Source organism: Denticeps clupeoides, chromosome 5 (genome assembly GCF_900700375.1).
Source record: "Denticeps clupeoides chromosome 5, fDenClu1.1, whole genome shotgun sequence".
Classification (NCBI taxonomy): domain Eukaryota; kingdom Metazoa; phylum Chordata; class Actinopteri; order Clupeiformes; family Denticipitidae; genus Denticeps; species Denticeps clupeoides.
In genome coordinates this window covers 7,555,185-7,576,427 of record NC_041711.1, presented here as the reverse complement: position 1 = coordinate 7,576,427, position 21,243 = coordinate 7,555,185, and the positions used below count along the sequence as shown (strand labels likewise).

At 41.1% G+C, this 21,243-nt stretch overlaps 1 protein-coding gene across 1 annotated transcript in view; it reads right to left on the bottom strand.

Annotated features, from left to right (window-relative positions):
* grik2 (glutamate receptor, ionotropic, kainate 2) overlaps positions 1-21,243 on the bottom strand; it is a 161,671-nt gene that overhangs the window by 85,790 nt on the left and 54,638 nt on the right. Inside the window, exons 5-7 of the mRNA XM_028978938.1 lie at positions 17,652-17,833; positions 15,590-15,643; positions 14,085-14,258 (exon numbers count right to left, since the gene is read on the bottom strand). Coding sequence (XP_028834771.1) covers positions 14,085-14,258; positions 15,590-15,643; positions 17,652-17,833 — 410 coding nt within the window. The remainder of the gene's footprint in view (positions 1-14,084; positions 14,259-15,589; positions 15,644-17,651; positions 17,834-21,243) is intronic.

Genomic DNA, 21,243 nt, shown 5'->3' with positions numbered 1-21,243 from the left:
AACATGATGTCAGTACTGGGGACTGGTGTCTCTGCTGGGACCAGAAGAACGGATGCATGCAGATTCAAGAATCGTGGATAGGTATCCGGTGTTGAACCTAGCAACACGGCTGAAATCGTAAGAACTGAGGAAGCATGAGTCCAGCGTGCAGGAGATGATGCAGGAGTGTTGGCGTGTAGTGATTTCTGTCCAACTATTTCTCCCCACCATGCACCAAGCAGATGGCTTGGAACACAGCTCATAGCAATGTCAGTCCGCCCTGAAGCTGGATGATTTTACTGGTGATGTGCAGTCAGAGCACTGCAATGGTGTTCCCAGCATGGGAGTCAAGCAGAGAGGGTGTTGGGAGTTGATCTGCCTCCAGACCCTGTTCCTCATTGTCTTTTAATTCCAGACATTCTTCCCAGGGGTAATCGTCATAACCAGAGTCAGGAGAGTGGAGCAGCTCCGGGATGGTGAATTAGGCACTGCTCTGGCCGATGAACCCTGTGTGCAGCGTCACTGGTACAGCCAAAAGTATACCCATTATCCTTTCCTCCTGACTTGTGCGGTGTCATTTGTCCCATGTTTAAATGTTGCAATTGGTGACATTGTCTGCTGCATCTCACTGACACAATTCTTGTTTCAGTGAGTCTATGTCTGTAAATATAAGTCTTATGGGGCAGTGGTTGCCTAGTGGGTAAGGAAGCAGACTTGTAACTGCACCACGGCTGAATTTTGGAAAGGAAATTCAAATTTTCATGTCAAGGGACCTTTAATATAAGAAAAAGATTTTAAAAAGACTGACTCAGTCACAACCTTTTCATTGCTAAATGAATTGTTATGCTGAGTTTTATGTAAAATATTGAATTAAAAAAAGAATGAAAAATGATAAGTGCTTTATTGAATTGCATTTGAAAAGAGATTAATGGTAATGCTAGGTCCAGTTAAGTTAAAACAGGCATCTTTATTCAACACCAACCATAACCAGATGGGAAAAAAACAATTAACTCAAAAGGTCCCTAAGATCATAAGCAATAATTAGATTGAAATTAAGTGACAGGTTTAACAAGCAGGGATAATTTCACATTTCCTTTCTTCCTGAGGGAAATCTGGCCTTTAATTGAGTTTGCCAGAGCTTTGGCAAATAGGCCTGGCCCAAGCCAAAGCTGCCATAGAGACCCAATATCTTAGCGCTAATCTCCCTCACACGCTCTGGTGCAATCTCTCAAGATGCTTGCTCTCTTTGTGAAGCTCTTGTTGACTCTGCTGCATGTTTCCATGTCTTCATTGGTTGACAGCCATTAATAAAACCCAGGTATCCTAGTTTCTTTGCTTAAGTAGACAGCTCCTCCGCCACACAGCCTGACAGAAATGCTAAACACTCTCTTCTCCATTCCGTCTGTAAAAGATGATCTAATGTGTGCCTCTTAGTCAGCCCAAAATACTGAAGCTGTCCCCGAAAAGCAGCCCAAAAGCTGTTATTTGCCTGTTTCCGGTGAAATGAAGGAGCGGAGTATATAAGACACCTCCAATTTTCTGAAACGTCGCTTTCCAGAAAACATCTGTTGGTACAATTTGTCTTCCTCCCATTGAAAAGCATCTCCTTATTACTTAAATGCTGCTGTTTTTTTCTCAGGCGCTAATGCTTTCTCAGCATGAGCACCACGTGTCTTTCATACGGCTGACTCCTTTGTGAGGAAATCGAAGCAGTGGGCCATGGAGTCGTGGAAGAAGAGTTGGGAAGGAGGGGTGGAGGGGATGTTATTGTAAAATGGGTGAGAGGCGCCGGCACTGCCACGGCTTCAGACAGGATTCGGAATACCATGGAACTCAATGGAGTGTTAAATAGGAAATCATCTGTTTTCAGTCATGGCTTTAATGTCATTGCTTTCTTTCTCTCTCTGTTTTCTTCTCCTTTTTAGTCTTCTCTCCGTCCCGCTCTTCAGGCTCAAGGGTTATCTAATCTACCACAAGCATGTTGCCGCCACATGTTTGCAAGAAGCCATTATGCCACTAATGTGCGCTCCTCATTGTACAACTGGGAAGTGGCGCTTTCACCTTGTAGGATCTCATGCAGACTCACATCCCATAACATCCACTCGCCCACCCAGCCCCCTCCTCTCCTCTCCTATACACTTTTACTCCATATGCAGTGCACATGATCCAGTAATGAGTCAATTCTAGTGGAGAGGTACCTAACAAATTTTATGGTAGTTACAGGAAATTTAATTAGCAGTAAAAGGTTTGTTGGTCCAGGCTTGGTAACAATGAATAAGTTGGCAAATTAGCAATTTGTCCTCTCAAAACCACATATTGATCCCTTGTGGGCCACAATAACATGGCAGTGTTTGTGATTGTGTGAGGGAGAAAACAGTCTGAGTACTAATGGACCTTTAAAAAATATCAATAAAACCAGGTTTTATGATCGAAATCTGCTCCATTTCCATGTGTTTAGGTAAAATGGAGCATTTGACCAGATGACACATGGCAGAACCGAGCTTATGTTCCATTCCAGCTGAATGTCTGACCATTCAGCCCATAATCAGCTAAATCTATGGGGTTCAGTAAAAAAGCACAGCCTTCTGGACCACTGATGACTCTTGTCTGGTTGCTACCATAAGAAACAGCCTCTGCCTTGCATAAACCTTTTCATGCTGTCAAACATACACAGAAAAGATGTCATTTAATAAGGCACTGAAAGGTAACATTATGGCTACTTTTGGTAGATGTGAGGGCAAGGGGTCCGAATTTATTACTTTTATTTTTTAGATGGTTATAATGGATTTGGTTTAAGCAAATATTAAAAGCAGTTGTAGAAAATACTTATTTCAGACATTAAGAGTATATAATTACAAAGACCCACAATATGAATTAATAATTTCAAAATCATTTTAATTAAATAAAAAATAATTAAATAAAATCTCAATTCAGATTTTTCTCAATTCTTTTTCTTGATAATCAGACTTTCTGTCTGAAAATAATATCACTTTAACACCTTTGTGCTCTAGGCCAATGATTACAATTCATGTCTGTTATTAACTTCATACCTCCAACACAGTGACAGTCCAAAAAACTCAGAATCCCTCTCCCCACACATCCAGCACAGAGATTACCCTGGAAACGAAGACTCCCTTTCGCCACACGTCCATCAAAGAGACGGACCCAGAAACTCATGCCCTGTGGTGACCCCATCCTCCTGCCTTCTCCAGGCATCAAGATGCTGGTCAATTGTCAGTAGTGCCAAAGTCAAACAGGACAATTTCAGCGGCAAAATTAGTTTGAAATTAGTTTAAAACACATTTTATTGCTTTTAAATGTGTGTGAGAAACTCTTGTATGTTTTTTATCTTTAGTGAATTTTAATGTACATTAACTGCAGTTTGGTTTGACATTGCATTGTTTATTTTTATTTGACTTTTCAGCATAATTTCGTCATCACACCAGAACAACACAGTTGACAAATAATAAGATTTCAAGATTCCCATTAATATTTCATTCTTTAAAGGTGATCAGTAATTTTTTTTCTCCATATGAGCTTTCTTTGGAGTTCTGCTTGTGGTTTTACAAGCAAATACAAAATAAGGCAGAAACAAAAAAATGTATTGTTGTTGTAGTTATACGCTATATAAGTTACATAAGTTATATCTCTTGGGATTTTTTAAATAAGCTTGTTAGTTGTAGTTGGAAACAGGCAAAACTAACAAAACTAACTATCTGACTTCTCTGCTCCCCTGCTTTCATAATTGTTCTTGTATGTGACTTATAGTGAGAAAAAAAAACGTGGTGGACTAGTGATTAAGGGAAGCGGTCTCGTAATCAGAAGGTTGCCAGTTCAAATCCTGATCCGCCAAGGTGCCACTGAGGTGCCACTAAGTAAAGCACCATCATGGATGCCCACTGCTCATTAAGAGTAATGGTTAAAAGCAGAGGAGTCATTTCATTGTGTGCACCGTGTGCTGTGCTGCAGTGAATCACAATGATAATCACTTCGCTTTCACTTTTCACTTCAGAAGTGGATGAGACTATAGTAGCCCCTGTCTTATTTGAGTATGTGTTAGTTGCCATAATGGTCACCATACATTTCGAAACAATCAGTCACTTCCCATGAACAATGAAAAAAATCACATTAGGAACCTTCATATTAATGAAAAATCATAATCTATTTTATTTATTGTTAAAGTGTACATATTAGAGCCATTTTCTGCCTTGGCTACAGTCGTATAGCTGTCTCCAATAAACAACTTGAACCCTGAATTGCCAGTCTAAATGGTTAATCAGTTTAATTGAATTCTTCTCATAAAGCTGAGTACAGCCAAATAGCTGCTGGGGGCTTTAAAGTGTGTATCATTAGCACTGAGTGCGCTGTTATGGCCTGTGTTTCCTTTTTAAAGCAATCTGCTGTGACTTTACATTAGTTTTTTAAACCCACTCATCAATGGCGCATGGTGTTCCAACACATTGGCAGTGAGTGTCCTTTATTGTCAGGAGGACACCACAGAGGCTTCATTTCTAGCTTCTCCTCACTAAGTGCCACTTATGTAAATAATTTACTTTTAAATCCCTAAAGTCATTTTGATAGAATTTCAAAACAGTTATAAGCCATTTTGTGCATGGGTACTTAGAGAGACTTCCAATGAGACTTAATTTTATTGGAATGCACCAAAAATGCACCAAAAAACATCAAATTGTTTGATTGGATGTTATGTTCTTTTTATGTTCTTCTTATAAATGTATCTCTGGCCAAATCAAAATAATAAAATACAACAACAAGCTCCAATGGACTACGCTGGGACAATGGAAGCAGGGCAGGGACTCATGCAGGTCAGGGTGTCAGCGCACACATACACTCCATCCATTCACAAGTCTATAGCCAATTTAATTTCACCAGTTCACCTACCAGCTCACCTGACTTTGAAAACCAGACATCATGAGGAGAGTATACAAATTATACACTGAGCTGGGAACTGAACTCACAACCATTCCAGCCTGCTGTCCTTAACTTTTCTCATATGACTGAAACACTGTGGGGAAAAAAAAATTTAAACAGCTCAAAAATATGATAGTTATGCAACTGTGTTGTTCAGAGCCTCTTCTATAGGTTAAAGTTTGAGGAGCTTACAGGTGGTAAAATAACATATCAATTTTCGAAGTAAACATATTTCTAATGATGTGACTGGATGGGTTGTTACCAACATCTGGTGGGGATTTAAAGTCAGTCCACACATGCAAAAGAAATAACCGGACAACCATAGATGTCCATTACATTACGTCTAAAAAAAAATAGAATGACATAAGGAAAACATGCTTACTGAAATATATTTAATACTAATACTTATTTAATGTATTTAATACAAAGCCTTAGTTGGTAACGACAGCTTCACCAGCTGTATTGAACCTAGATACATGCGTTGCTCAGTTATGATTTTTACACATTCTTCCAAACAAAACGATCCTGAAGGTTCTGTGGGTCCCTTCTGTAAATTATTAAGTTTCCTTGGCTGTGTGTGTCTCATCTGACCATACAATATTCTCCCAATCATGTCTAAATGTTGTTCAGGAAACATTAGACACATTTCAACACGCTTTTCCTACAAGAATGGAGTCTTGTTTTGTGAGTGTGGATACAGGCCTTGGTGGGTAAGTTCAATTCTTATTGTATTCCTTGAAACGATTGTACCTGCTACTCCAGGTCTTTCTAAAGTGGTCCTTGGCTCTAGGACAACTCTTTTGATAAATCTTTTCACTCTGTCTGAAATCATGTGGGGAGCACCTGGTCGTGGTGGGTTTATGGTGAAATTATGTTTTTTTTACTTCCAGATTGTGGCCATCACAGCACTCACTGGAACCTTAGAAATCTTCTGCACCCAATGTACTCAGTATGTTTTACAACAATAAAATGTGCCCGAATGGGACAAGAAAACACAAGAGAAGCCATTTCTTATTCACGTTCAGTAGCCAAGACAGTTAAATTTTGTATGAGATGCTATAAGTGTTTTGGTGCGTTTTTATACGGTTTTGAGCTGAAACTATCAGGTTTCTGGAAACACTGCTTGTGCAATGATCCCGAATGAATGAATGTGCTTAAGAGCTGTTAATTATCACCCTGTTTTAATGAAAACAAAATTTCTGGAAACATCATTAAAGATCATGTTCTGGTTGTCAGAAATAATTACACAACAACAAGGGTACTATGTTTTTTAGATAACTACAATGAAGGGAGTTTGTGTTAGGATTAACAGATACTCTTTTGGTTGGAAAAGGTTGTAAAACCTGGTATGCAGTATACTTTTATGACCTGATGCTGGATCAGAGACTAGCACAATGTTGAGGGGGGCAAGAGTGAATGAGTGCGGGTGTGGACTACTTCTATTTCTTTATTGTCCGTTGGACTCTATTTTGGAATAAGCACAAGAAGCAGCAACATGTCGTTAGACATTAACCTTTTTTGAGTGACGGAGGTTCAATGCACACAGCAGGTTCCTAATTTTGTCTACATTTAATGCAGAAAAAAAGGCAAGACATGTAAGGATGAGAGAGATTCATGTAAATGTCCAAGTCACTCTAAACTCATCTGTAATGTTTGTGACATTCTGTGAGTTTTTTCCTTCCTCTGCGAGACAAAACAAAGTCCAAAAAAATCTGCATCAATATTTTTAAAGAATTGATTTATTGATTTCAAATTGACTGCAATGTTTATGTTGCCCCCTTTAAAGTTCAAGTAATATAACAAATTATTTACATTTATGGCATTTGGCCCTTATCCAGAGCAAATTATTCCAGGTAAAGAAGTAATTATTTCCCATACTGCTGTTAATATTATTTAAATGTATAATTATTAATTGAATCATAATTACTTATAATTTTGGTCTTGTGCACGAAATGTGTTACTGCATGGCACTGGTATGTTCAGTTCATGTTTCAGGCTTAGTGCTTGAACATTGAATAGTGCCCTGAGGGTCTGTTCTAGCTGTATAGTAGAAAAAATGTCCTTAACACTACCAAGCGGCATTTTCTTGTTTCATCTATTTATCTATTAAAGGGATTTTAAGTCTTCCTGCACAGGGAATGTGTTGAACAAATGGGCATTTTTTATGTTCTGTTCCAGTGTTCCGAAGCTGTAACACTGTATCTCTATTCATTCCGAGTTTTAGCAGCATGTGCAATGCTTTTGAACCAATGAGGAGTCATATCTGAGCGATCCTTGATGAAAGCCAAGTTGTGAGGCCAGTGTCACTATGTACGGTAGCACAGCAGAGCATCTACTTTTGTATCTGATGCATTCTGCTATGTTGTGAGGTCAAAGCAAGGCTAATCACAGCTCATGCTTCACTGGAGAGCAGCAGAAAACACGTAAAGATCACTTAAAGGTCAGTTCCACAAAGTACTTGTGTTCGTCGACTGCAGGCATCCCCAATCCCAGTATAACTCCACAGTTTAAATAAAGTAGGGATTGGGAAACACATCACTTTTTCTGACTTTCTGGCCATATACAGTACTTATCCCTCTTCTCTCTTCATCCTCCTTTTATTTGTGAGCTAATAATCTTTAGCTGTATCCATCTCTCTCCCGCTTTGTCTGCTTAAGACTAATGGCAGTGAATTCCAGAGCAAGGGTTGAGGTGGATGGCCTCTCGCCACCGCCACAGCATTTGATCTCACTTTCAAGAGCATAAATGAGCTTTTTAAGTCCTGAAAAGTAGCTTTTCCAATTAAAAATGCCTCACTCTGTCAGGCATACAAATGGGCAGCCCTTAAATTGTCTGTGTACTGCCTTAGCGTAGCCGCTCTGCCATACTGCTTAACTAGCAGAACCCATGGGCGCGTGACTAAGATGTGGCATCAAGAGGACTAATAGTCTTAAACACTCGGCACAATCACTGGCTTTTTAGCCTTCTAGCACTGAAACTGAGGGATCCATCTGCATTCTTAATGTGTATTTAAAAATGTGTGTGTATCTGTGTGTGCGCGTGTGTGTGTAGCAATGTGGCTTGAATTGTAACCTGCCATTTTTACTTCTGCATGTTTTCAATGCTCCTGTGAGTTAGTACTATATTTTCCAGCACCACGCTCCACATTTGCTTTTTAAATGATGTGGAATTATAATATGATGCTTTGTAACCCCCCCCCCCCTCTCTCTCTTTCTCTCAGTCTAAACCACACCCAGTGGTTGTGCTCTGTTTCGGCTGTGTGTGTGTGTGTGTGTGTCTGTGTGTGTGTGTGTGTGTGTGTGTGCGCACAGAATGAGGAGAGACTTAGTGGCTGAAATGACCTAATGATGCCTTGTGGCTTTGACGGAGACCATCTCATTTCTCATTTCTCATTCTCAATTCTCATTTAATATACATTCTGTTTGCTCCAATATGAATACAGACCTGTCCAGGATAACTATAAAATGTAATAAAGAATAAAGATTGTAATAGAAAAAATCGTGCTAGTTGAAAAAAGGTCATCCAACCAATTTATAAATTAGTGTGACCAGTTGATTCACATAACTACAATCTGCATATGAAAAGCATATATTTAATATTTAATTAAAGTTACCTTTTGGAGAAAACATCTCCAGCAGTAGTCACTATGCACTGGTTACTACTCTTTATCTCTCAGTTACTGTTATTCAGTTAAATATTTCATACACATTTAATGACATGCAGCTTGAGCCACACTTTGTAACGATGATCGTGATGAGATGAAATTGTAATACAATATGTATCTCACATGCACATCATAATTCCCTTAGCCCGAATTCCACTTGTCACAGTCACACACTCTGTTATGCATGCGGTGAACCAGATGGTAGTTCCATAAGGAACTAAAGGTCCCATAAAGGACATAACATTTGTTAAAAATTTTATAGACAGGCCTGTGCTGCATGGGTCTGTGTGATAATTTTCATACAAATATGGTAAAATTATTCTGGCCATGGGTGCCCTAGTAGCAATTATGGGAAATAAAGAGGCAGAATAATTATCTAAATACTGTATACTAAACCATGTACTTGGCTCCAAAACACAGATTTACCTTGAATCGTTCTAGTATTCAATACGAAATTCTGCTCCGACATGACTACCCTTTAAATGAAAGCACGACTCAGTTGGGAATCCTGCCATTAAACAGCAGCACAGATCTCACGCATCAGTATTCTTCCAAAACACAGATCGAACAAAGCACCACTGATGTAACACTACAGCATTCCCTCTGAAGACGAGTGAAGAATCACAAGATACGTCTGTCTCACAGAGGAGGCGATGTACTGACAGTGTGAAACATGCCTCCGCACATGACCCTCAAAGACGTACTCCTGTATGCTAATCCTGCGTAAAATACATGCTGGGTCACATCAAAGGACACACACATCCATCACCTGTCTTTATTTTTTGGAGGGGGGGTTAGACACCATCACAGTATTTCAACCCCCTCCAAAAAAAAGGAGAATCAACACAACACTTCTGTCTCCACGGTAACCCTTCTCTGGGGGGGCACCTGTCAGGCTGGATACATGACGGTGACACTGCAAGGCTGAGAGTCATTAATATATGCCATGCATGTCTGCTCAGGATCCGTGTGACAGCCTGCTGCTCTGAAAAACACAATTACGTGAAAAAGCCCCGCCATTCTCAAACACATTTTCTGCAGTTTCCCTCCAGTTGTCCTGCATTGCCTGTCACCAGGGTCTAGTTATAATTTTAAAAATTATAACCAGCTTATTCGATGTCATAAACTGCATCAAGCTGGAAGCCATATATAGTAGAACATCGGATGCACTAATGTTTTTAACATTAGCAACCACTGCATCCTGGGAGAGGACGGGAAACAGGATTCATGTAGAGGTGGAGTCTGGAGGTTTCAGGTATTGGCTGGTTTATGTGGCACAGCCTGTGGCCCTCGGATGTCAAACAGCAGCAGGGGCGGGGTGCCAGCGAGAATGAGCATCAATCCAGCTGCCAGAACAATACACAAGTGAAACCCGTGTCCAGACACCTAAGTCGGCATATGGGCTAAGCCGTAGCCAAATTCCGGCCGGCCCATCCAAAAAGTGGATGGCTTCCATGACACTATAGCAGGCAACAGCTTACAGACTCTTCGATTTTCATGGGAGTGGAGAGGTGGGACAGAGAATCGTCAGAAAAAAAATAAATAACACAAGATTTAGGAGAGCAGTAGTGTTTGCTTCCACTATCCACTCCCGCAGATGCTCTGACAGAACCAAGACAATAGAGAAAAGCAGCAGACGAAAGGACTGAGGGCTTTAGCACCTCGGCTCCCAGAGCACTAGAGATTTCTTTCATGTCTGTTCTCCTACTCATGCAGCGGTGGTGCCATGTAGAGAGTGGATTTGTTTGTTTTTTTGTGAAGTAAGAACTCCAGTTCACACCAATTTAACTTGCTTGTATATTCCCACACCAATCTTTTCCATCAGCTACTAATCAAGTCTTCGAAAAACCAAGAGGCAAGACAAGCTCAACATAATCAATTAGTCCAATTTGCAAAATAATTGCTGAGGGGCAGGGGAAAAAATCTGCTTTCACAAGTTATAATGCTTAGGTGCGGCATGCAGATCGGCTCAAATCAGCTAATCAACCTTCCCCCCATTTGTGGGATGAGGGAAGATAATGGAGTCACTTGAATGAGAGACTGGTTAAAGTAGCTCATACATTGTTTAAATTGTCAGCTCAGTTGCAAATGGCTTTTAGAAGGAATAGGAGCTCAGCGCAAACGCATGAAGAGGATTAACAATAAAGGGCTTTAAGAGTATATTAAATGTATTTTATACCACCATTATTCCCGTACATGAAATGTTTTTCTTTCTGTGTTTCTCTCCAAAATTCTATTACAGTTAGAACTTTTAGTACAGTATATTGTCTCTTTTTTCATCATAGGATCGATTGCAAGTTCCAGCTGAGAAAGTGCTGACAGTTTAAAAGGATTAATGAATGAAAGACAATTGGATTGGTCACTTGAGCTGCAAACTTATTGTTCTCTGGCTTTTAGCCATAACCCCCGTCCACCAGTGCTGGGAAGGTTATTCTGGAAATGTAATTACAAGTTACCATATTTAAAATGAAATATTAGAGAAACTATTTCAATTACTATAAAAAATTATGTAACTAATTACATTTGATTACTTTTGTAAATTATGACTAATTAACCATTTTTATATTTTGTAATCTAACAATTTTACCTTATATATTAGCAGCCATCAGAAGGTCAGATTATAGGATTTATTTTACTATAAGATTGTACAGTTACAGTATAAAGCTCTGCTAAATTAACCTTTTTATAATCAAAAACATGAGGAACTTTATCTCACCTGCCATTTTGCCATGTCGATTGCCAATCGGCAAAACAACTAAGAACTAGACTAGACCCTTCATTATTTGCCCTCTTCTGGCTTTCTGTTAATTCAGATAAATGATGTTGTTTTCCATGTTATTCCATAGAACATGTACTAGTCTGAGGTATCAGTTGATACTGTCAACGTAGCCACATATTCAAAACAAAACATTTAAAGAGTAGGAAAACAAGGATGGATTCAATAGACAGATGAGAGAAAGAAAGAGATAGAGAAAGATTAGCATGTCGAAAAATGCCATCCTGTCAGAAAATATTTCCCTGCCTGTTTGATTCCTCACTGTCACTTTGCATTTGCAGAGACCTGTATCCATCAGCACAGGAGAGGCAGGCAGCGGAGAATCAATCAGTGTTTCAGACTGTAGCACCAGACTCTGGCCTCCGCATGTTAACAAGGAGACGGAAAAAGCGCTTCGGAGCTACAAATGAGCTGTGTTTGGAAGCTGGGGATTATGGGTAGTAGCTGGAGGAGACAATATTGACGGCGGAGCATGTTTAATTGACCCTGAGTTTCAGAGGGACAGGAGGAAAAGACTGACATATGGGCTCTCACTTTTCCTTCCATACCTCCCACCAGGAGTGTTGGAGCTGGGCACCAGACATGCCAGGGTGTTTTGCGAATCTGCTAAAGATTAGTGCACTCAGAGCAAATCAGACAGAAGCTAAAGCAATTAGCAGGAAGAGAAATTATGTTAATTAGCTTGTGGAGCTTGTTAGGTCATTTTCATTACGCATGTTATGCCATGACTTGTGGCAGGGTCTTCTAGAAGGAAGATAAATCATCACATAAAGGCTAAAGAGAAAGAATATGCAAAATTAGATTTCATAAATCAGGGGTTAACAAAAGTGCTATTAAAGGAATTAACCTGATATGACATATATATGAACTGAAAAAAGAAAACCATAACTGTCATTTGTTTAGTGTTTTTTCTTATTCCAGCTGAATTTTACTTTACTATAATTCTAATGACAGCAGGTTTGTTTTGTTTATTACATTATGGCACATCTGTATTTAAGCATTAGATAGTATTGTAAATTCTGCCTTTTAAATGTATTGTGGACTAAACACTGAAGACTTAATTTTTGTATTCAGAATACTAATCAGCGTTACACGTATTCCATGTGGGTCCAGTGAGCAGTTCTGATTGGTGACCCTAAATATTATAGGATGTTATAAGATATATTAAAGTGATGAGGATTTGAAAGCACTGATGACCAGCAACACTGGAGAAAGATGCCTGTTCACATAAAATACTGCAGCACATGCTGCAAAAAATGCCTTTTTTTTACTGCTGATGTGCATTCAAACAGTCTTTAATTATTGGGGAAAACAGTAGAACCTGAAGATTTTTTTTTTTTTGAATGTGCAGCAAAAAAGCTGCACAGTTTCAAAATTCACTCCAGTCCTTTGATCCTTATCATTACAACGCTGATGTAGTCAAGAGGTATGTGGAGAAAAAAGCACAAGGTCTGGGGAAAAGCCTGAGTCTTTGTTTTTTTACCATTGGCGTAATCTGTCATGATCTCTCCCCTGTAAATTACCTTCCTGCCTCTACTTGAATGCACAACACTGTAAATACAGCAGACAAATGAAGCCATACATCAAGTATTTACGGAACCTTTCACCATGTCAATATACATTAGCTGCTGACTGATTGCGATTTGTCTAATTAATCAATCCCTGCCTCCAGACTCATACGCCATTAAGGCCCTGATGAGTCGGCTACTGTACAGGGCCGGCGAGGATAAATCTCCCGCCATTTTGATCCAGAAATAGCCCATGTGTGTTTGCGTGAGAGGGGAGGAGAGCCTTGCTGATTCAGACGCTAATAATTGTGTCTGTTGGAAGAGTCGGGAAAAGGTCTTCCTTGTGACATATAATGCTTTTAGAAAAGCTTATGGAAGCACATCACACCAAAGCCTTCAAAGAACCAACTTCAAAAGAAAGCAAGGCAGCAGCATACACTCTTTCTGCTGCGATTTCGTATTGCAGAGCTCTCAACAATCTGGTCAAAATGAGGCAGAGCTGATGGCCGAGCCGTAAAACAAAGGTTGCCAGCTGAAGGTCATGCATGGCTTTTCAAACTATGGCTAGCAGTTTTTCCACATGAAACCCACCAACTAGATTCCAACCAGTCATCCCGGCCACACGTGCCCTTGATCACCTTAACAGCTGCTCTGGCACACTTCCTAATATGAGGGCTTTAAATACAGCCGCTTTCGCTTCCTCTGCTCTGGAGCGAATTTGCGTCTTGGCTCCGGTCCCAGATAAGTGAGCGTCCGTACGTCCTACGCTACCTCAACACTGCTATCACGGCGTCTTTTGATCTGGTAACAGAAATCCTGCTTAACAGACAGAGGCTTGCAGTGCCCTCTACCCTGGAGGTGGTGAGTGGAGGTCCTCAGGGGAGAAAACAGACGGAAGCCATTTACTTTGGATGCCGTGAAGCTCTTTTCTCACTGATTGCTTTTGGGTGAGGAACGAAAGCAGGATGGTGTTGGCATTGTGCCAAAAATTGTTTTTTTTTGTCACTCTTATTGTGATGACAACATCCAAACATAAGACTTAAATAAAGCTAAGGGCGAGTGCTGATCAGTTAATAGTTATCATGTAGAATCATTTTTACCTCATCGCCTGCCTATATGATGACATGTTCACATCGAATTAGACTCTAAAGGTTATTTTATAAATGAAATGTTTGAATTGTAATGACCCTGGTGCCCATGGAAAGATCTGACCAAAATATGGTTTTACCGTCATAAACCCGTCCAATAGGCCAGAATCGGGTTTGGGCGGGGCCTGCAGGCGCTCCATGGACCACTTCTCCATGATGGCAGTCACCTGACTGTTCTCTGTGTTCAGGATCCTAAAACCAGTCATGTTGACACCACTGTAGCGGTATGGATCCATGTCAAGAGCGAAGAGATCCTTTAGAAAACAAAACAAACACAAATGTTGTACTTTTGTTCATGGGGTTAGGCAGCTTGTAGTGTGCATGGTCCTCATAAACACCTTAAAATCTTTTCATTTTAATTTTATGAGAATTTTTGATCGATTTTTAAACCCCTGCATTATCATGAAAGACTAGACAAAACGGACAAAAGATAATGTACTCTTAGGCTCCTTTTTTTACCATTAGATTGAAGGGTTTATATTAATTATCAATCATTTTCATACCTAAAATGTTAATAGGCAGACTAAAAAATCATAGCGAATATGAAATTTTGAGAAGCATTATCCCGCTGATCAGATGTTATGTTAAGATGAACTGTATTATCAGAAGTGAGTGGTATTCTGTTACAGATACAGAGCTGCAGTTAAAGGGTATCTCTGATAGGAACATGCTATTGTAGAATTTTCAGTAAAATCAACGTTTACCAACATTACTACTACTGGCTCACAGAATCGATAGCTTTCTTTTCATTCTCTCATGTTCACATGCTGGTGTTCACAGTCATGACTGTGAAATCTGGCAGTAAAATTGGGGCCATATGCAGGCTCTCGTCAGCTGGGATGCTCACCACGGTGGCTGGTTTTAAACTCACACTTTGGCTTGTGCTTTGGCCAAAACATGGCCTTTCACTCTCCAAACCCTGAGCTGAAGCTTCCCACCAGAAATCTCCCAACCCAAACGCATGCCAGTTTATCTGCAGTGTTTGCAGATGGAACTGAAAGTCTGGCTCCAATTCTGGATATTAAGTGGCTTGGTGGCAAAAAGGTGGATTTGGAATGATAGGATGATTTAATAATTCCTGAGCACCTGAAACTGGAACAGGATGGGAGAACATGCAGGAATGGTGAATGTCAGAGGAGGATAAAGGCAGGCAGGACAAGCAGAACAGGAGAGGGGGAGCAGTAGCTCTTGTCAGAATAAGGCAGACCAGGGGCCGAGTCAGATTGGGAAGCACGCGGTGTCAGCTGAGCTTTCTGAACTCGCTCTTCCTGTCTCTGAGAAAGAGAAATTAAAGGTGACACCCTCTCCTCTCCCCTCCTGCTATCGAACCTCCTTTACTCCTGCCCATCATTTCCAAATCAAACACTTCCTTTCTTCTGCTCTCAAATCACTGCCTGAACACAAAAATGAAGTCTCATGAAGGACAGAAAAGGGGAGATTTCATAAAAAAAAACTGTGGATATTCTTTAAACACAGGTTCACAGTAGTAGGCATTTCTGACACAAATTAAAATTTTAAAAGTGACATTAGAGTAATTTTATCAGCAGACTGCTCTACTCTACATGTCTGTCTATAATGTACTCACCAATGTGGTAAAAATGTAGTGGTAATATTCAGTCATCATTCCCATGGCTAGTGCCTGAAAAAAAAAGAAGAGAGAATGAAGGGAAAGATATTTTCTTGGTCACCACTAGGAATTATTACAAAAAAGTTTTCATAAACTTTTTCATCCATTTTCATGAAATGGATCACACTGGGATCCATAAACATTAAGTATACTTACATTATCATCATGGGTCCTCAAAAAATAAAAATAATTATGAAACACATTTCATTGCCACTGGGAATAATTTAAAAAAGAAAAGAATTTATTTAGTTTTTTATCATTTTAAGTTTTAAAAAATGTAAATTATACTCATAATTTACAAAAATTATACTCATGTTAGTTTTATATATGTGTGTGTGTGTGTGTGTGTGTGTGTGTGTGTGTGTGTGTGTGTGTGTGTGTGTGTGTGTTTTGTACAGCATGTGTGTGCCCATCTGTTTGTGTGTGTTTTCCTCTGGATCAGAGCCACTATGCAAACAGAGCAGGTGAGCGCCGGCGATTCATTTGGAGATTATGAATGGCTGATTATGATTGTGGTCAGAGTGAAAGCGTGTGATTAAACAACCCTGATTCCTGCATCCGAAGTGAGTATGATAGTCCAGGTGGGATGGAGAGACTCCAGGACATCTGCGTCCCTCAGGACCAATCATTTCTCCATACCTACATTCGGGTGCTGCTCTAAGCCTATGGGAAGGCCAGCTGCCCATACTGATCTTTACATAAATCATAATAATACATTTACATATTATTGTGTATTCAATTAAAAAGCCCTCACAGCACCAAAATAAAAAAGCATCAAAGTTGTCAGCAAGGCACAGTGATTCCTGACTCTGGAGGAAAAGCAGTGCCTAAATGTATGTATCATTCAAAACAGTTCATTATTCCCCATTAACAGAGCATATATCACACTGCTCTAATGATGAGTGTCCTTGACCTTCATTACCAATCCGCCACTCTGATATTGATTAAAATGTCCTGCAAATGGGCAGTAGAGTGAATCATACTGTTCTTAATATTTGATTGTGCCTGTAAGCAGGATTTGTTTCATATATCCATGTCTCTCAACCCAGGTTGATGTGTAGCTCAACGTGCAAAGAGAAATTCAGTACATATGGATATCGTGCACAAAAGAAATAATACATTTACATTTACAGCATTTATCAGACGCCCTTATCCAGAGCGACTTAGTAGTTACAGGGACAGTCCCCCCTGGAGCAATTTAGGGTTAAGTATCTTGCTCAGGGATACAATGGTAGTAAGTGGGATTTGAACCTGGGTCTTCTGATTCATAGGCGAGTGTGTTACCCACTAGGCTACTACCAATAATAAAGCCAGATCAAATACTATACAGACAGATTAATGATGGGCATACACTGTGTGATTTTTCAGCCGATGACAGGAAATCACAGCTTGATCATGCATTGTGTGTTGTACAGTGTGCAATGATTCCCCCTCCCGACCAGGTTGCAACCGGCAATCGTCTAGTTGTGATTGTATCAAACCTCTTTAAAGTATGTCCCCCATTGTGAGATTTGTCTTCACTATGCTTTTTTGTGATTTTTTTCCCCCTTTCAACGTGCCGCCTTCTCTTTTTGATTTATCTGTGTACAAAATGTCATAAATGGCCAAAGCACCATGTTTAACTTTATTCAGCATTGCTACTAATGCAGGCTCTTCTTCTTCATTCAAACTCTGTTCTGAAAAATTGAACCAGAGAACCTTCAAGAGTCAGGACTGTGACAATGTCAAATAAAGGAATATCTTTTAGAAAGTTGACTCTGAGGTCCCATTGATCAAGGTACCATGTCCACACACTGCTCCCCAGCTGTGAGCTGTGTGAAATGGGGAAACACAGAGGACATCTTTTGTTGTATCACCATGTGCTTTGCTGCAGTGTTTGACAATTACTTCACTTTCACCCAGGGATAAAGGGCACTGAAGATGTTCTGATGCCACATTTGCCACCTTGTTTATCTCAGGCAACTGACCAATGCTACAAAATAGTCATGTTTGCTTTATGTATAGCATTTTGACCTCCCACCTGTTTGAGAATCCCAGCAGCCATCTCATGGCCACAGTCGAAGATGATGTGGAACTCTTTGCCTCTCTTCATCTCCTTCAGAAGGGGCTTGGCATCCTTTGTATCCATTGGCAGCTGCCGAATTTTTAACCGGATGTTATAGCGGGAGGGGGCCTTTATGAGCTCCTGTAACCGGATAAGTCCTGGCAGGGGAGCAAATAAAGAATCAGCAGGTAGAGGGAAAACAGGATCAGTTTCATGCATGTGTCATATTCATTGTGCTCCATCAACAGTGAATTTTAAAAACTGACTCATTCCACCTCTCAGATAACAAAAATCCGTAACAAACTTTTCCAAAACCTAAACAGCTGCATAATCAAACACAAGGGTTGTAAAAAAAATACAGAGTCTGTAACCAAAAAACATAACATAATTTTTCATTTATACCAGTAATTTGGCATACACAGTCGATGAGATATAAAGCCTCGGTTTAGTTCTAATGCAATTTCGGCTCTATTTGTACAAATAGAGATGACATAAATGTATCTAGTAGAGGTTCTTGCAGCATTCATTCAATTCCCTTGGTTTTAATTAGAACTAGATAAGGAATCCCTATGAATATATGGTCTAATGTCATTCTGATTTTAATGAAATCCATCCATCTCTGAACTTGTCACACCATGTGCTCCCTCTTCTCTTTCACCCACCGTCTCACTCTCATTTTTGTCAATTTTAAGGTCTGCTGGGGCTTGACTTGTCAAAGAATACCACACAAATCCTTCAGCCCATTTTCATATTATGTGTCAATCAAATGTCGCTCATAATGGATTATAGATTTTGGAACGGCTGAAATGCTCTAAAAAATGTTGGAATTTTGTTAAAATGTTCCAAAAGTAGGATTGTATGAGGTTATGAATGAATATAGAACCTGTGTCCGTTCCACAGCTAAATGGAAATATGGTATTCGGCAAATCACAAATATTGTTTCTTTTTTAGGAATTTTTATTCTGTATTAATATTTTACATTTTCTGAAAAAAAAAACCCACTGAAAATGAGCTGCTAGAGCCCGTTTACAAAAATGCAATCATCCTGTTACACCACTATCTGGTAGTGGTTTGTTTCACCTGACGTGTTGAACTGAAAAGAGTTAATACATACTGTCCACAACCCAGTTTTAATGTCATATGCTCTATAGTCACATTACAAAGTGTCCAATGTAGGAACCATGTGACTATGTGCTGTATTTAAATGAATAATAGGTTCTCAACAAGCAAATTTGCCCCCAAAAGCAAACTTTAAATTGAATGTGGAGAGAACCTGCTGGCTGAACATGCATTTGTGCCACTGATCATGGTTCTACAGTTTTTTACTATTGGGTATAATACATTAAGTCTAACAAAAAAATTAAATATGCAAAATGATTATATTGACTAACAATATACTGTATAAAGAATACTAAATATTCAAAATATTCTGAATACATCTGAATACAATAATTTTTTTTCTGTCTCAAATACAGGCTGCTATGCACATTTTTGTACAGACACGGAGTTTGGTGGATAAAACAGAATTGACTGTACTGATGGTTATGACCAGACTCTGAGACTCTGGACAGCGCCTGGGCATCGTCGTTAAGAATCAGAATTTGAATCAGAATTGGACATTAGAATATATGGCTGAGCAGGTCTGGCAGATATTCCCATGCGACCATGTGTGGTGACAGCCAGGCTGTCCCCGGAATGGAACCAGAGCCAGATGTTTTTTTATTTCGGGTGAACTGTCCCCAGTCGCTTTGGCTTGTGGCATTATTTGTTTATTTCCTGTTTTCAGTTGAGCACTCCTCTCTGCGGGACACCACCCACTCTGTTTGGGCCAGCCAGTTCAGCTTCTTCACACAGAAGCAGAGTCGCTGCGAGTCTTCATTAAAGTGCTCTCCATGTAGAGCAGCAGCAAAAGCCTGCAGTCACGCCTGTCGCACAAAGGAGATGCGTCACTGGCCGCCATCACTGCCTCCATCAAACTCCTCTTCCCCCGACTCCCGGAGATCGCTGTCTCTGGTGGGTCACTCTGAGTTCGGAGGTGACAGAACTGCTGCTGACTGATGGTGACCTGAATTTGACTGATTGGGCGCCAGCTGCAATTGCACCATCAAGGTCTTCTGAATGAAGCACAGGTGGAGTTAATCCTTCCAGTTGAATCCGGCAAGCCATTGCAAGCAGGAAATATATGTAATATATGTACATCAGAATGTCGTCATCAGGAGTGTGTGCAATCAATAAACAAGAACCTCATTATAGAGCTCTCATTAAGACACAATTTAAACTGTAGTATCAGGCACAGACAGGAGTGCAAGACAAGGTGTAATATGTATACACCACACCATACATAAAATACAATTCAATACCACTGATCAGGTCACCAGTCAAACTACGTGTGTCAGGATTACCTGCAGCTGGGCTCCACACCGGAACCCAATCCTGACGCCCCATAAATGCCGGAAGTTTCCGCCCGTTCGGGGTCGCTGGCATTTTCGTGAACTTTAGTTGGTAACACTGTTCGTAATTTGAGTTCTGGCAATCGCCACACGCCTACGGGTTAGTTTCAGTTCCTTATTTAAGTTAAATCGTTTTCGGCCACCGCGCCAGTCTTTATTTGTGTTTCTTTATTGTTTATTTGTTAATAAAACCCCTTCCCAACATGTCAGACCTCTGCGCTTCCTTCCCCCGTAAGTCCGTAGTCGTGACAGAATGCCAGCGACCCCCCCAAAAGTGCAGAGGTAAAAAACAGAGGAGAAGAAACGCCGCGAAGGACGCAGCCCGGCGCGGCGAACGCGGACGGCAGGGGAGAGACGCGCCGCCCGTTCTGGTGGAGCGATTTCTCCCCGAGAAGCCGTGGTACGCGGCGCCGCGTGATGACGTCATCCCCGGGAAACTCCGCGAAACCCGGAAGCGACAACGTCGGCGGGTGAGTGGGCGGAGCGATGACGTTGGCGTCGGCAGCAGCGAGGAAGTGACGTGGGCAGCGAGCGCAGAAGATGCGACCCCCACGATCTTCGCCATGTCGAGCCAAGAACTCTGCGCTCTGCTGGCAAGGCTCCCCGTGGACTGGGACGACACGGACGACGACGGGAGCACGGGAGACGAGAGTTGGGCTCCGCCCATCGCACCAGTCTGCGATCGTCGCAAGGTCCGTGGGGACCCACGTCACTTCCAGGGGGGTGAGAAGCGACAACAACGGCGGCGTCCCTCCAGCGAGGGGATGGGCAGCCTCCAGCCCGAATGGCCAGAGTACTGTCCCTGGGAGTTGATCGCACCCTGGGTCCAGGATGTCCGCAGGGTGGACGACCCTCGGAGTCACAGGTGGGAGGACACGGATGACGAAAGCGACAATGACGTGGATTTTCGTTGGGCAGTCGGGGCCGGGATGGCTCCACCCAGCGCGCGCGTCCGAGATTGTCGCGACATCCGTGAAGATCCACGTGACTTCCGAGGGTATGAGGTCGACACGGACCAACACGAGGATGACGCCGATTGGGCAGTCGGTGCCAGGATGGCTCCGCCCATCGTGCCCGTCTGTTGCGAGGTCCGTGGAAACCCACGTCAGTCCCAGAGG